Source organism: Mus pahari, unplaced genomic scaffold, assembly GCF_900095145.1.
Source record: "Mus pahari unplaced genomic scaffold, PAHARI_EIJ_v1.1 scaffold_12158_1, whole genome shotgun sequence".
Classification (NCBI taxonomy): Eukaryota; Metazoa; Chordata; class Mammalia; order Rodentia; family Muridae; genus Mus; species Mus pahari.
In genome coordinates, this window is record NW_018392359.1 from 6,234 (window position 1) to 20,523 (window position 14,290).

The 14,290-nt window shown below is 35.8% G+C and overlaps 1 protein-coding gene across 1 annotated transcript; it reads right to left on the bottom strand.

Annotated features, from left to right (window-relative positions):
- Positions 1 to 2,303: 2,303 nt before the first annotated feature.
- On the bottom strand, positions 2,304 to 14,287 carry LOC110314971 (vomeronasal type-2 receptor 116-like; the record flags this gene model as incomplete). The annotated part of the gene is made up of 4 exons (XM_021189151.1): positions 2,304 to 3,223; positions 4,983 to 5,106; positions 12,395 to 12,622; positions 13,814 to 14,287. Coding segments are annotated over 4 exons (1,746 nt in total), but the record flags the coding sequence as incomplete, so codon positions are not given.
- Between the last annotated feature and the right edge of the window lie 3 nt (positions 14,288 to 14,290).

Genomic DNA, 14,290 nt, shown 5'->3' on the forward strand with positions numbered 1-14,290 from the left:
AGGACTGTTTTTATTCTATACCTCTTGCTCCAAAGAATTGTAAGAGATTTGCTTTTAGTGTGCCCTCCAAAAGATTTCACGAACACATGCAAAGATTTCATTGCAAGTTTTCCCCCTAAAGCACAGCAAAGAGCCCGAATTTATTTCATAAACTTGTGATGCAAACTGTTACAAACGCAAGGCAAGAACATTCTTAAGTGTGTATAATTCATTATATGGATGATATTCTATTAGCCATTTATAAAAAAAACACTGCTATTATCAGCTTATGGACATTTAAAGGAGACCTTGAAAGAGTGGAGCATAGCAATAGCAACAGAAACTAACTTGAGTGTTTGAGTTATTATACATGAACAACTTCTCTAAAAATTTCCCACAGATTGATAGTGTCTGCTACCTGTGTCTTTGATTTTACCCATCATTCTATGCTTTGTTTCTGCTTATGTGAGAACAAAGTAGTGACAAAGAATGAGAATTACTTAAGGGAAAAGAAACTTTGTAATTATTGTAAAGTCAAGGTTTTTTTTTTTTATTATTCTTATCATACAGACGTGAGAAAATTTTGTTGTTGGTGGTGCTGGTAGTGCCATTATTGTCAATATTTTAAAGACTTATTTTATACCTCACTTTGGTTCTTTTACTTTTTTGCTTTTGTAGTTACATTGTGACTACATAATCTTACTGCTCTTTTTCAGTTTCTTGAATAGCTTCCAAATACACACAACATTCTCTCGCAGTCTCTCTCTCAAGGACGGACACACACACACACACACACACACACACACACACACACACACACACACAAATTCATGACTAGTTGATTATTGCTAACTCTTAATCTATATCTCTATCTATCTATCTATCTATCTATCTATCTATCTATCTATCTATCTATCAATCTATCTATCTATCTATCTATTGTCTGAAAACAAATGTGCTATAACAATTATAAATTTACAGAATTAAAATACAACTAGGTCTCTGTTTCCTGACTCACCAGAGCTTCCATATTACTTATTAATTACTTGATACAGATAGTGTAGTTATCAAATTTTCCCTGACCATATATTTACTTGAATGTGTATGTGACGTTTGCATACATATGCATATATTAATAAATATATTTGAGATGACTTTTAGCTGCCATGTGGGTGCTGGGAAGTGAACTTTGGTCCTCTCAAAGTGCAGTCAATCTTCTTACATTCCCCTGGTTAGAAGTCATTTGTGTCTCAAGTTTTATATTCTAGATGCTTGATTGTTTGTTTGACTGTGTGGAAAATGTGGTACCACTAAAGTGAACTCTTGGAAGAGAACATAAAGTTGTTCTCAAAATTATAAACACATGTTTGTGTTTGCCCGCATATGTATTTGTGTAGGCATGTATATGATACATACGCATGTATGTGTGTGAATGGTTGCTTTATAACCTTTCCCTTTGTTAAGTGTTGACTGCCAGAAACATCAAGCTCAGTCGATTTCTAAGCCAATCTCCATCATCTGCTCTCAGCTCTGACTCCCACCAGCTGCCTATCTCAGATTACTCTGTGATTGTTGCACAGAGTCATCTAAATTGCTCACATAGAATAAATCATTTCAACAAGATCTACTATCCCTGTCTATTTAACAAGTGTGTCTTTTATGATACACTTAAAGTTGAGGGTTCTTATGTAAAATGACTAAAGATAAACCCAGTCATCTCCACCCATATCCCATCCTATCTCTGTTGGTTCCTGTCATTCTGACACCACAGTAAAGTGTTTGTAATATTGTTCTATACTTTGAAAAATGTATGTTATTTTAGTTTGTGTGTGTGTGTGTGTGTGTGTGTGTGTGTAATTATGTGCATAAATAAGTTCAGGGAAATTTGGAGCCCAGAAGAGACCATATGATTCTTTGTAGCTATTTTTACAGGTGGTTTTTAATAGGAGTTTGTAGGATTGAGTATTGAATCATTTCCTCTACAAGAGCAGGGCATGATTTTAATTGCTGGGACATCATTCCATCTCTTGAAATAATCTATCAACCCATTGATAAAAAAATATTCCTTTCTCCTCTATGTTTATAGTAGAACTCCTCTAACTCCTAAAATGAATCAGGATTGTATTTCTCTTTCTGGCAAAGAGGGCAATTGTGGGAAAACATTGTGGATAATTATAGGAGACAATTTAGACCTCAGAAGACATGATATTTCTAGGCAAATTCATAAGAGGAAACAGTGAAAGTCGTTCCAAAAACAGATATGTATGACAATGTAATCCAATGTTTGGTAATTATGAACCAACTACACATGTGTCAATTAGAATTTATGAAAGGTGAGTATGGGAAGATGATTTCTTCCTGATCATTTGAAGTGAATTTCTGTCTGGTTTAAACAGTATTGTGTAACATTTGGGAACAAAGATGCATATCAGCATCCCTGCACTGGAAGCCAAAGTGGAGAAGATCTCAACAGCCACCATGACCTTGCCTTTGGTGCTATGGTAAACAGGAAGGAAAGTAACCCAGACACTGCAGAACACCAGCATGCTGAATGTTATGGATTTGGCTTCACTGAAGGCGCTGGGCAGGTTTCTGGAAAGGAAAGCCAGAGTGAAGCTCCCAAAGGCCAGGCAGGCCAGGTATCCCAGGACACAGTAAAAGGCATTGACTGAACCCTTGTTACAAACAATGATGATATGTCCATGCTCAGATTGTGCATCAATATCAACAGAAGGAGGAGAAGCTCCTAGCCAGACTGCACAAACAATAACTTGGATGAGAGTACAGATGGGAATGATATAGTTAGATGCCCCTGAAACAAGAAAGTACTTCATCATTCTTTGAGTGGCTGTGACTCTGAATGCCAGTATAATAGTAATTGTTTTGGCCAGCACAGTGGAAACAGCCACAGTGAATACAACTCCAAATGTGATTTGCTGTAGGATGCAGGTGGCTGAGTCTGGATGGCCAATGAAGAGCAAGGGGCAGAGGAAACAAAAAATGAGGGAGATGAGCAAGATGTAGGTAAGAGTGCGGTTATTGGCCTTAACTATGGGAGTACTGTGGTGCTTCACAAAGACCAAAATAACAACAGCTGTAAATGCAGAGAAGCACAATGCCATTAAGGAAAGTGCCATCCCCAAGGGGTCTTTATAAGTGAGAAATATAATAGCTTTATGAATGCAGTGATTCTGCTCTGTATTAGCATATTGGTCTTCTGGACACGGGACACACAACTCCACATCTAAGGAAAAAATGAAAGTATTACTAGTGTAGCTTCAGCAATTTTTCTGTCCGGATATTTCATTTAAGTTTATAAAAGAAGTGTTTCAACATGTGAATCTGGTTGTTGAAAATACATTCAAGGTCATTTCTACATAAAATGACGGATTCCTTTTTTAATGCTTCTTATTATTATGGTAAACAAAAACCACAAAAATTTTTGTCAATTTTACTATATTGTTGTAATCATTTACCATGGGTATGTCTATGTATAAGTGCATTTATGTTTAAAAATTATAAGTGTTCGCGTGAACATGAGAGTGATATTATATGGGTGATGTATGAGGCTGAGAATAAGAAGGAAAGTTTATATGAATATATTATCAATGTTTGTAACTGCAAAAGTAAACAAAAATAATTTCTAATTTTGTCCTCTTTTGACTGTAATAATGCCATATTCCTGAGGCTTTTTTCATAAAAAAGGAACCCTATCACTGAAGGTATAAAGCTCTGAAATCCCACTATTGTGTGTGTAGGAAATCTGCTTGCCATTGCACAGAGTCATTGGATAATTGCAATAAGGGATAATATGCTTCCAAGCCTTGAAGTCTTTTACATGGAGCAATGCTTTTGTTGACAGCTGTTATCACTTAATTTGCTTGAGGAATTAGAAATTTAGCTTGGTTTTGAAGAGAATATGTTGCTCTTAGAGAGTACTTGAGTTTGGATCCCAGCATAACGGTCAGGTGTATTCAAACAGCCTTGTTGAATTACTTACGTGTACATTTTATTTAGAACTTCATGAATATCAGAAAACAACAGGTAAGAGTTGGTTACATCTTAATTATGGGTTCTGGCACTGAACAGATGCCATCATACATAATGGAAAAGGATTTAACTGCTAAGCTATCTTTTGGTCATAAATTCCTTTAAGGACTTCCATTTAATCATATAGGGTGATGCACCAAGGAAGGGAATAAATGCATGCCTGCCAATGATATTCAATTAATCCTGACTAAATGGTTATTTGACAAATATGGGCTACGCAAGTGCTGATACCATTTGAAAATTGGGGCTAATTCTTTTCCTGACAAGGCAATTTTAATGTATGCTATTGTGCAAAATATTAACTAAGAACTATTTATAATAGTATTGAATAGAGGACTCTAATATTTACACATCATGTGCCAACAGTGATTCTCAATTTTCTATACTTAAAATAACACTGAACATTTGAAAAGAAAAATGTCTCTTTATTATACAAAATTTCCTATCTCATTCTTAACAGTTTCTAATAATTTTACAAATTATTATGTGCCCTTTTCATTAGTCTTTCAGAGGACTTAGATTTGGTTCCCTCTAGCCACACATCTGATTCTGTCTTCCATATGCTTCTCTACTCGATGGGGGTGTGTAAGCTTACATTAGGGTACATACATCAAGACAATATAAACAAATCATTTAGACTCATGATCTACATGTACTTTCAGAGAGAGTTAATCCCTAGAAAATATCTCTCTAGAACTCACTAACACTGAAGTTTTCTTATTGAAACTGTTTGAGAATATTTCATCCACTATAAATTTTCAGTGACTCAAAGACATATGACAAGTTCTATTTTTTCTTAATAAGGGTATTTTAAATTATTGTATTCTTATAATCCCAAACTTAGGAAAATGATATGTATTTTTTAACATTCCATTATAGACCACTTCAGCATTCCCAGTTGGCTACAAGATGATAAGCAATTTGAAGAACTTATCCCTGCAGGAAATACTCACTTGTCTCATTAGAAATTTCATTTTCTGGGCAGGGAATGCAATCAAAACAGCAGGCTGGCATTCCATTCTTCCTGAATTTTCTAAATCCTGGACCACAATCAGCACTGCACACAGAGGTCAGCATCTGCAGAAAAATAAACATATCCTGCTATCAGGAGTTTTACTTACCCCTTCACAATTATCTTATATTAGCATGTGTCATTAATGAGCTTATTTTATATACACCAACAAAGTTACCAGAGTTCACTTAGTGCATTGTATGGTGACCGGCATCAATATATGGAGCAATTGAGGAGAAGTTGAATCGTTTCCCATCAACTTGAAGTTCAGAAAGAAGAGGTAGTGTCTTGTTTGCAAATAGTGCAGGGATTGCAAGGTGGTATTCTTTTTTATTCTTGTCTTCCTAAGAAAAAGTACAGTATAAAGGCACAGACATCCTAACAGAGAAATTATCTCTATCAGTCTAGCCTGTTATCAGACCTGTGAAGCATATTTTAAAGCGGTAATTGATGTAGGAGTGTCCTGCCCATTAGAAACAGTGTTGCCCACAGGCAGTGGTACATTAGAAATTATGCAGAACAAGCCACTAAATAGAGCTCCTTGAATGACTAAGTTTCAGTTACGTTATCCAGATCCATGCCTTGTCTTCCCTTGAGTGTAATCCATGAACTAAATCAACCTTTTCCTCCTCACTTTGCTCATAATTAGTGCTTAATAACAGCAACATAGACACAAATTACAAGTAAAGAACATACATAAAAGGGGGAAAACACCTCAAATATCAGATAACCAAAGTAACCTCATCTACATTAGGACTGCAAACCATAACAAACGCAATGGAAAGAGAAAAATAGCTGCAGGGCAGAGCCCTGTGCCATTTGTAGTGAGGAGATAATGAGTTTTGTGTAATGAACTGGAATATTTCCAGAAGTTAAAAGGCTTTATGGAGTCTGCAAATATGGCAAAAATTTAGATTGCTTAAAATTAATTAAAGTATTTCTTAAATTAAGAAAATCTTGGTATTACAAAAGTCTCATAATGGATATCTGTATGGTGCATTGGAATTTAGCTGATCTCTGCATGCTGAATTTATATCCTTTGTTTCATGTTGCCTTTGATATTGTTATCACAGAGTCTATTATTCACAGGTTCATGTCACATCCTTCAGAAGTATGATTAAGCAAAACTCTTCCTCTTTTTTCTTTTTGTTTTTGTTGAAACAGGGTCTCACAGTGTAGTATTGGTAGATCTCAACTTTCTATATAGATCGGGCACAGTACTTTACTTCTATTTTTGTATTTATTTTTTATTATTTATTTTCACACTTAGTAAGATTTTGAGGACTATTTTGAGGATGAGAAAATGCATTTCCTTATCTGTATTTTGCTCATTTCATTTAAGTCAGAGTATATTTCAGCCCCAATTTGAGTAGATTCAATAGAAAAGGCAGACTAGCCTTTGAGAGGAGAGAGATTCTCCTGGCTATTGATTCACAGAATGTAGATTAAAGACATGCATTGTCTTGTAGTTTCTGCAAACCTCCCCTCAGTAGGTTCTGATTGGTAAATAAAGATTACAATAGCTGGGGAGGACAGAAAGAGGAAGGATTTCAGGATTTCCTGGGCTTGGGACCAGGAGAAGAAGGAAGGAAGAGGTCTGCCATTCTGGAGGAAATTGCAAACTGAGGAAAGACAGAGTCCACAAGGGTTAGAACAGCAAGGTGAGTGCCCTGGGCTCTGGGCCTAAAATTGTGGCCCAGACAGTTGTCTAAGTAGAGTTAAGAACAGCTGAAATGAAACATAGAATTAGGAAGTAATCGCTCAGGATTAACAGCATGGAGGATGGGCAGTGGTCCAGCTATTGTACTGTTTAAGACATATTAAAATATAAAAGCTATGGGTACATCTCCTTCTTTCACTAACATAAACAATTGAAGCTGGTAGCAAACTGGCCACTGGGATTAATTAATACATATTTACATACAGGAACTGATCTTTCAGTTGTGATGCTGTCATCCATTGGAAAATGTTTAGTCAAGTTTATTTCAGGCATGTCCACACACACAAAAATAAACAATGTTATACTCTAATTATGATTCTTTTGTTCTACTTCATTTTTGTTTCCTCCCCCTTACCCCTTGTTTTTTTTTTTTACAGAAGTGCTCTGTTCATATACATAAAAGAAAGGTTTTTTTTTACACTACCCCCACAATAGAGGCCACAAAAGAATGCCTATTTTTATAGACCAATCTTTCCCACAGTGGCCATATTTATATGTGTGGCCTGTTCTGTTATCTCTAGCCATGGTGATATTGANCTCCATACTGCTTCCAAGAGCCATATCTGGGCCTATTGTCCTATGGCACCCAGAGTCTTTGTTGGTNTCTGTGGTCTGTGTTCCTACCAATATTTGTACAAATAGATGTACATCCTGCTGCCACAATGGTGCATGTCTAGGCCAGAGGTCCTGCTGCATAGAAGATCTATATTGATGTCCATGAACAGTGTTACCACCAAAGGCCATGTGGATGCCCTTAGGCTGAGTTGATGTCATGCTGAGGTCAATGAATTCTGTTGTCAGCTGGAGCCANACTGATCTGAGTGAGCTACATTGCCACATAAGCCTAGGGAGATGTCAAGATCTATGCTGCTGCTGATGGCTGTATCTGGATCAATATTCCTACTGCATGCAGAGTCAATGTTGATGTCCATGGTACAGATTATGACTGAAGACTTTGGAATTTTCATGGTCTGGACTGAAGCCTGAAACCCTGTTGATGTCCATAGGCTGTGCTCATTTTGAGGGCCTTGTCTGGGTCTGTGGCCCTGCTGCAGTTAGGCCCCATGTTTTTTTTCTCTGCTAACACCAGAAACTATGTAGAACCCCATTATCTTTGCTCCCTGTTTTAAAGTGCTAGGAAAGTACTTTTGCACTGATATGAATGATTGTAGATTCATAGACATGAAGGAGGTGCATGAAAGTTTTCTGCAACAACTCTTACCAATATCCCAACCCACATGCTTCCCTCACAATCCAAGAAAGAGAAGAAGTTTAAAATGGAAACCATAAAAAGAACTCTTAAAATATATGGTAAGTAATCTGAAGTCAGCTTTCCAAAACTGAGGGCTTCTTGAAGGAGTTTGGGAGAGAACAACTAAGTTTTATTTATGGGGCTGGAATTGAGAGTTTGGCCATGTTCCAGTGTCTTATTTAGGGTTTTACTGCTGTGACCAAACACCATGATCAAGGCAAATCTTATAAGGACAACATCTAATTTGCCCTGGCTTACAGCTTCAGAGGTTCAGTCTATTATCATCAAGGCAGGAACATGGCACCATCCAGGCAGGCATGGTACAGGAGGAGCTGAGAGTTCTACATCTTCATATGAAAACTACTAGCAGTTTACTGACCTCCAGGCAGCTAGGAAGAGGGTCTTAAAGCCCACATCCACAGGGAAAATCCTACTCCACCAAGGCCACACCTCTAAATAGTGACACTCCCTGGGCCAAGCATGTATAAACCGTACATCCAGTGAGTACATAAATAACAGAAATTGGACTATTTAACTTTAATTTGTTATTTTTTGTGGAGTGCTGTCATGGAGAGAGAAACATGGAAGGACTGGGAATTGAGTATTATTCATAGTGTATGATTGGAAATTTGAAATAAATCAATGAAAATATTATGTTAAAAATAAACTAAATTCATTATCTGTGATTTTTGATTAGAGATGACCATGAATACTCAATAATTAATAAAGTTATTTGTAAATTATGTTTTAGTTGTTATTTCAATATTTGATGTTTTCTAATAGTTTTCTGTCAGGTATTTGAGTGTTGTTTATATGTTATTTTGACCTCTTGTGTTCATCTCACTTTCAAATATGATGGAGTTCTTTTAATGACTGTTTTACTATTCACTTACATGTTGTGGATTATTGTAATTGTGTTCATCATGAAATTTTTTCGCTTTTTAAAAAATATTTATTTATTTATTTATTTATTTATTTTGCTTTTTCGAGATTGGGTTTCTCTGTATAGCTTTAGCTGTCCTGGAACTCACTTTGTAGACCAGGCTGGCCTCGAACTCAGAAATCTGCCTGCCTCTGCCTCCCAAGTGCTGGGATTAAAGGCATGTGCCACCAAGACAAGCTAAATTTTTTCACTTTTTATGAAGAATAAATTCACTTGATATAGTAACTGAATTGGCAGTTATATCTCTACATGTTTTAAATATACATTTATTCTCATTTAAGAATATCCATGGTATGTTGTTACACTGCACATAACTAAAGAAGCTAAGTCACAAATATGGTACAAGGTAGGACATGTGTCTCACTGAGAAGGGAAACAGAATAAACACTGTGAGGGAATGGATTTGAGGACTGAATGGGAGTGGTGTAGTGTGAGAACAGAAGGGGAGGACAGAGGAACAGATTATTTGGAGAGACCATTAAGATGGGGGTGGCGACTCTGAGTCAAGCTAGAATCCTCAGGCAGTAGAAATTCCCAGAAATCTATGAGATTGACCCTGGCTAAGTCTCCTACCAAAGCATGATATGGAGCCTTTAATGACCATCTCCAATAACAAGTCAAGATGTCCACTGCTGGGATTGAGACATCTATCCACAAAACCTTCAACCTACTATTTACCCTGCATAAAGATGTGTGGGAGTAAAGATTTAGCAGAAGATCAGGGGATAGTTAACCAGTGACTGGACCAGCTAGAGAACCTTGACATGAGAGAAAGCCCACTGCTGATGCTGGTAATAATATTTTTGTTTTATTTGCAGGTGAGAGCCTAGAATAAGCATCATCAGACTGAATTCACCCAACAACTGATGGAAACACATGCAAAGATCAACACCCAAACAATAGGCAAAGTTTAGGAAATGCTGGATAAGAGGGGAATGAAGAATTATAGGAGTCAGAGGAATAACAAACACAAGAACACTTACATAATCAACTTACCTGGGGCCCTAATGGCTCACAGAGACTGAAACACTTGCTATAAATGATGCATAAGACTAACCTAGGTACTCCAAACATATGTAACTTTTGTGAAGCTTGGTCATTACGTGGGACACCTAAAAGCAGTAACAGGTTCTGTGTCTGACTTTGTTGCCTGCCTTTTGGAAACTTTACCGCGACTGGGCTGCCTCCCCTTGGCCTCATTAGGAGAACATGAAACTGTGCCTATATATTGTACACCATGACATGTCAAAGCATGTTGATATCGGCAGGCTCCCATTTTCTGAAGAATAAAGCAGTCTTGGACAGGAAGGATGGGAAGGATGGGGGGAGTAGGAGTAGAGTAGGGAGTGTAAGCTGGTGCCTGGATGTAAAGTGAATGAATGAGTGAATAATTAATTAATTAACTTCTTTCATTTAAAAGTGAGTGATGCTGGAGAAACCTGCAGTTATCCAAAGAGGGATTTTCTATGACACAAGGTTCTCTCCTGCAGCTTTCATATCCTCCTTTTGTTCCACAACAAATTTTAAGTCAAATATGTCAAGGACTATTTCATTTCAAAAGTTGATTATTTGCCATTTAAATACCTTTACTAAATAGATGTCTATATTTCCCACATTATTTTGGAAATGTACAGATGCAATATAATGAATTTCCTGTTGATACATAGACTATGCCCTTCCTTGTATTGTTCACAGAGGTGTTAAAAGTAATCTTTTAATCAAACTTCCTAAGTCACTGTGATTTTCATTTTTCCTTGTTGCTTTATCTTTGTCAGCCTTTGAAGTTTCTAATTCTTGTGCCATTTCTTCAAGTCTTCACATCCTGTCCCCAACTTGGAGCATTCATTTTGTGAGTCTTTTCACTGATATATTTACTTGGTCTATTTTGTTTTTTCATTATATATTCTAGTTTGAAATTATTTCATTATTTTATACCTTTCTGGAAGCTCTCTATCATATACATGTTCAGTGTCTTATTGTAATAAAGTTTTCATACTTTAATTGTATTCTGCCAGTGGTAGTTACTGCCCTCCTTGATTTTTTTGGCATTCTTACATTCTTATAATCATTCTTTGATTCTTTGTTTAATTTAACATTAAATATACTCTCATTTAAGTCTACGACTACAACATTTGGAATCATATTTTCCTGACATCTTCATGTTTTTATTTATTAGTTTCCACATTGGAATTACAATGTATGTGAATAGAACACTGTTTGCATTTTTAAAAATCTATAGTCTACCAGTGGATGTGTTTGAGGCTCCAGTGAGGCCTGGCTATAACACACATGATTTTTCAATGCTATCTTCTAACTGTATATGTAGCTCTTTAACTATACTTTTAGTTCTTATGCTCTTTTCCCCAAGAATTGCATTCTTAATCACACTGAGAAAACACAGGAACTATAAATTTCACACTCTCTGAGCAACCTGGGAATCACTTTGTGTCAAGCTTGAAGACATTTGACCAACTTTGTTTTGGGGCAGTTTGAATATGACACATTAAAATGAAGAATATTAGAATCTATGCATATAATATACCTAGTATGCTGATGAGATATTTCATTTTGAAATGTCCTCAAAAGGCAATTACTACCAATTTCTCCCCATATTGAGGAAACTATGAACATCTTTGTTTGTTTGAATGATTTATGCAAGAATTTAAAAGACCAAAATGTTTCCTTTAGTCAAGATTATTTTTACAAGGTATGTGCCAGACACAAGGACTGCAGACATGGCTCAGCTCTCAAGAACAATTGCTACCAGTGAATAGGTCCCAAATTTTATTTCTAGCACCAACTGAGTGCCATGGAGCTCTTTCAAGTGCTCTGAGATTAGAATAACTTGTCAGCCATCTGTATATTCCACACATGGAGGTGTTACACTGATACACATGCAGAAAAAAAAAAAAACACCCATACCCATATTTTTAAAAACTGAAAAAACAAGATATAGTTCATAAAGTATCTAAATGTCATAAAATCTTAATGTAGGGTTAGTTAGAGATGTTGGAAATTTAGGAGTAGTTGGAAAACAGGCTTAAGACTACATAATAAAAATCAGTTACTTGATTGTGTTGAATTTATACTTAAACAAGGGTCTTTAAGAATCTTTTGAAGAGGTTCATCATAAGAGTAGAAATCACTGTATAGTAATAAAAATAGAACCAATAGCATATTGCAAACTTTACTGGAAATAATATCAAACTATTTTCTAAAGGTAAGAAACAGGTTCTGATATGACACAAGTACATTGTATGCATGGTAGAAATCCTCAGTGAATTACTAAAAATTCATCTGAAGAACGAAAAGAAGAAACTTAGTTTAGGAGGATAGATTTGATCTTTCATTTGACAATCAATTTCACCACTTTCAAGGAAGGTTTGATACACACACTTGACAGTGTCATTTAAATTAGTACAGTTAGGACAAGCCCACCTGTATGCTTCCTCTTGCCCACTCTATCATATCGTCAGACAAATGAAGCTGTTGACCACTTATAAAAGAGGGACTAAATATTCCTATTTTCACTTTAAGTCCAAGTCCCTGTGGAAAACTCCAAACGTAGAAAATGTCATAATTTTCCTGCAGCTTGTTTCTTTGGTTCATATTCACTTTGTCCCCAACAGGATTATTGAAGTGGAACTTTCTCAGAAAGGAAACCAGCTGAAAGACAGGCAGCATACTATAGAGTATATGTTCTTCCTTAAAGTAAGAAAATGTATTATTATTTCATCTTCATGGTAAATTTATTGATAGTATGGAGGTGAAAAATCTCAGTGAAAGCAAAGAGATTAAATTATAATGTTTCTGTTATTTTAGTTTTCTAAGAGGAAATTAGCAAACAAACTTAAACCTGTATTTTCAATATGAAACATACAGACACATAAAAGAGAGACACACACTCATCTGTATAGAGATACACACATGGCTGGAGCATACAGTTATTTACACAAATATACACATACATACCCAAACACACATATGAATGTACAGATATACACTGAGGCAGAATATGCATCAAAATAGTCAAATAGACACAGAAACGCAGAAAACAATTTCCCAGGTGTACACACAAAATCACATGGAAACATATGTACAGAGGATATACATCAGTAGACATACAAAAATACTGACATCCACACAGTGTGACACTGTCACATAGACAAATTTATGCTCTCTTACCAAGACACACAGGTAAGCAAAACAGTTACATATAAATGAAAGAACATACACAAAACCACATAAAACATACATCCACATACATTGATAAATATACACAGGAATATACACTTGGACATAGCAATTGAAACGCAGACAAATTTATGTTAACTGACAGACAGACATATAGGCAGATACACAATAATCATATATATATATATTTGCATATAATGTATATTCATATAGACAGATATACACATAATATATATATATATATACATAAATAGATATACACACAGATATACAGAAACATAGAAGTGATACCCCTCATCTACAGTGGGAACAGCATAAGTTGGGATCTCTAAAGTGGTTATATTTCATAATCAATGAACAAGGATTCATTACTAAGTGGGTTCATGAAAAAGGACTGAATATATTTTCAGTATTAGTACATGTATGATGATAATCAAGTAATCTGTATCAAAATTACAGTGCTACATTGACAAATCATGCCTTCTACTCTATTCCCTTTATATTAGAGGTTTATACCAAGTTCTAGATTTATATGATCAGTAGGAAACATATCCATAAATCACTCTATTTTAGAAAATATTTTCTAGGACACTTGGTTTGGGCCTCTAAAAGACTCTTAAAGCCACTGAAAACATGAAATATTATATAATATAAAAGACCTACCTTGTTGCAGATATAATTTTGTTCTTTCCCATTGTCAGTGGGCAGATTATCAAATTTTTGAAAAGTCAGCTCATGGAGTGCATGGGCAACAGCATACACAGCATTGTATATGGCATAACTTCCTTCAGTAAAGGTCATGTCAAAAGTATGTCCCATTAACCATTCCAATGAGTGATTTGATGAGCAGTTCTTCAGTGTCTTACATTTAAGTGCTAAGACTTCACAGTTAAAGTACATCCATTCCAGCTTTACCAGATATTCATCTGAATATTTTAACAGGTTCAATGTCTGGACAAAATTTTTAAAACCAGAAATCTCACCATGGTGGTGTCCAAAAGCAAATACCCCATACAAGTTATCAAATAAGAAGTCTTTCTTACTAGTAGTAATATCCCACTGTGAGGTGGTGACCCATATTCTCTTTATATCTAGAGATTCCCACATTCTAAAGCTCACAGCTAAAGTACTATCGGTGTC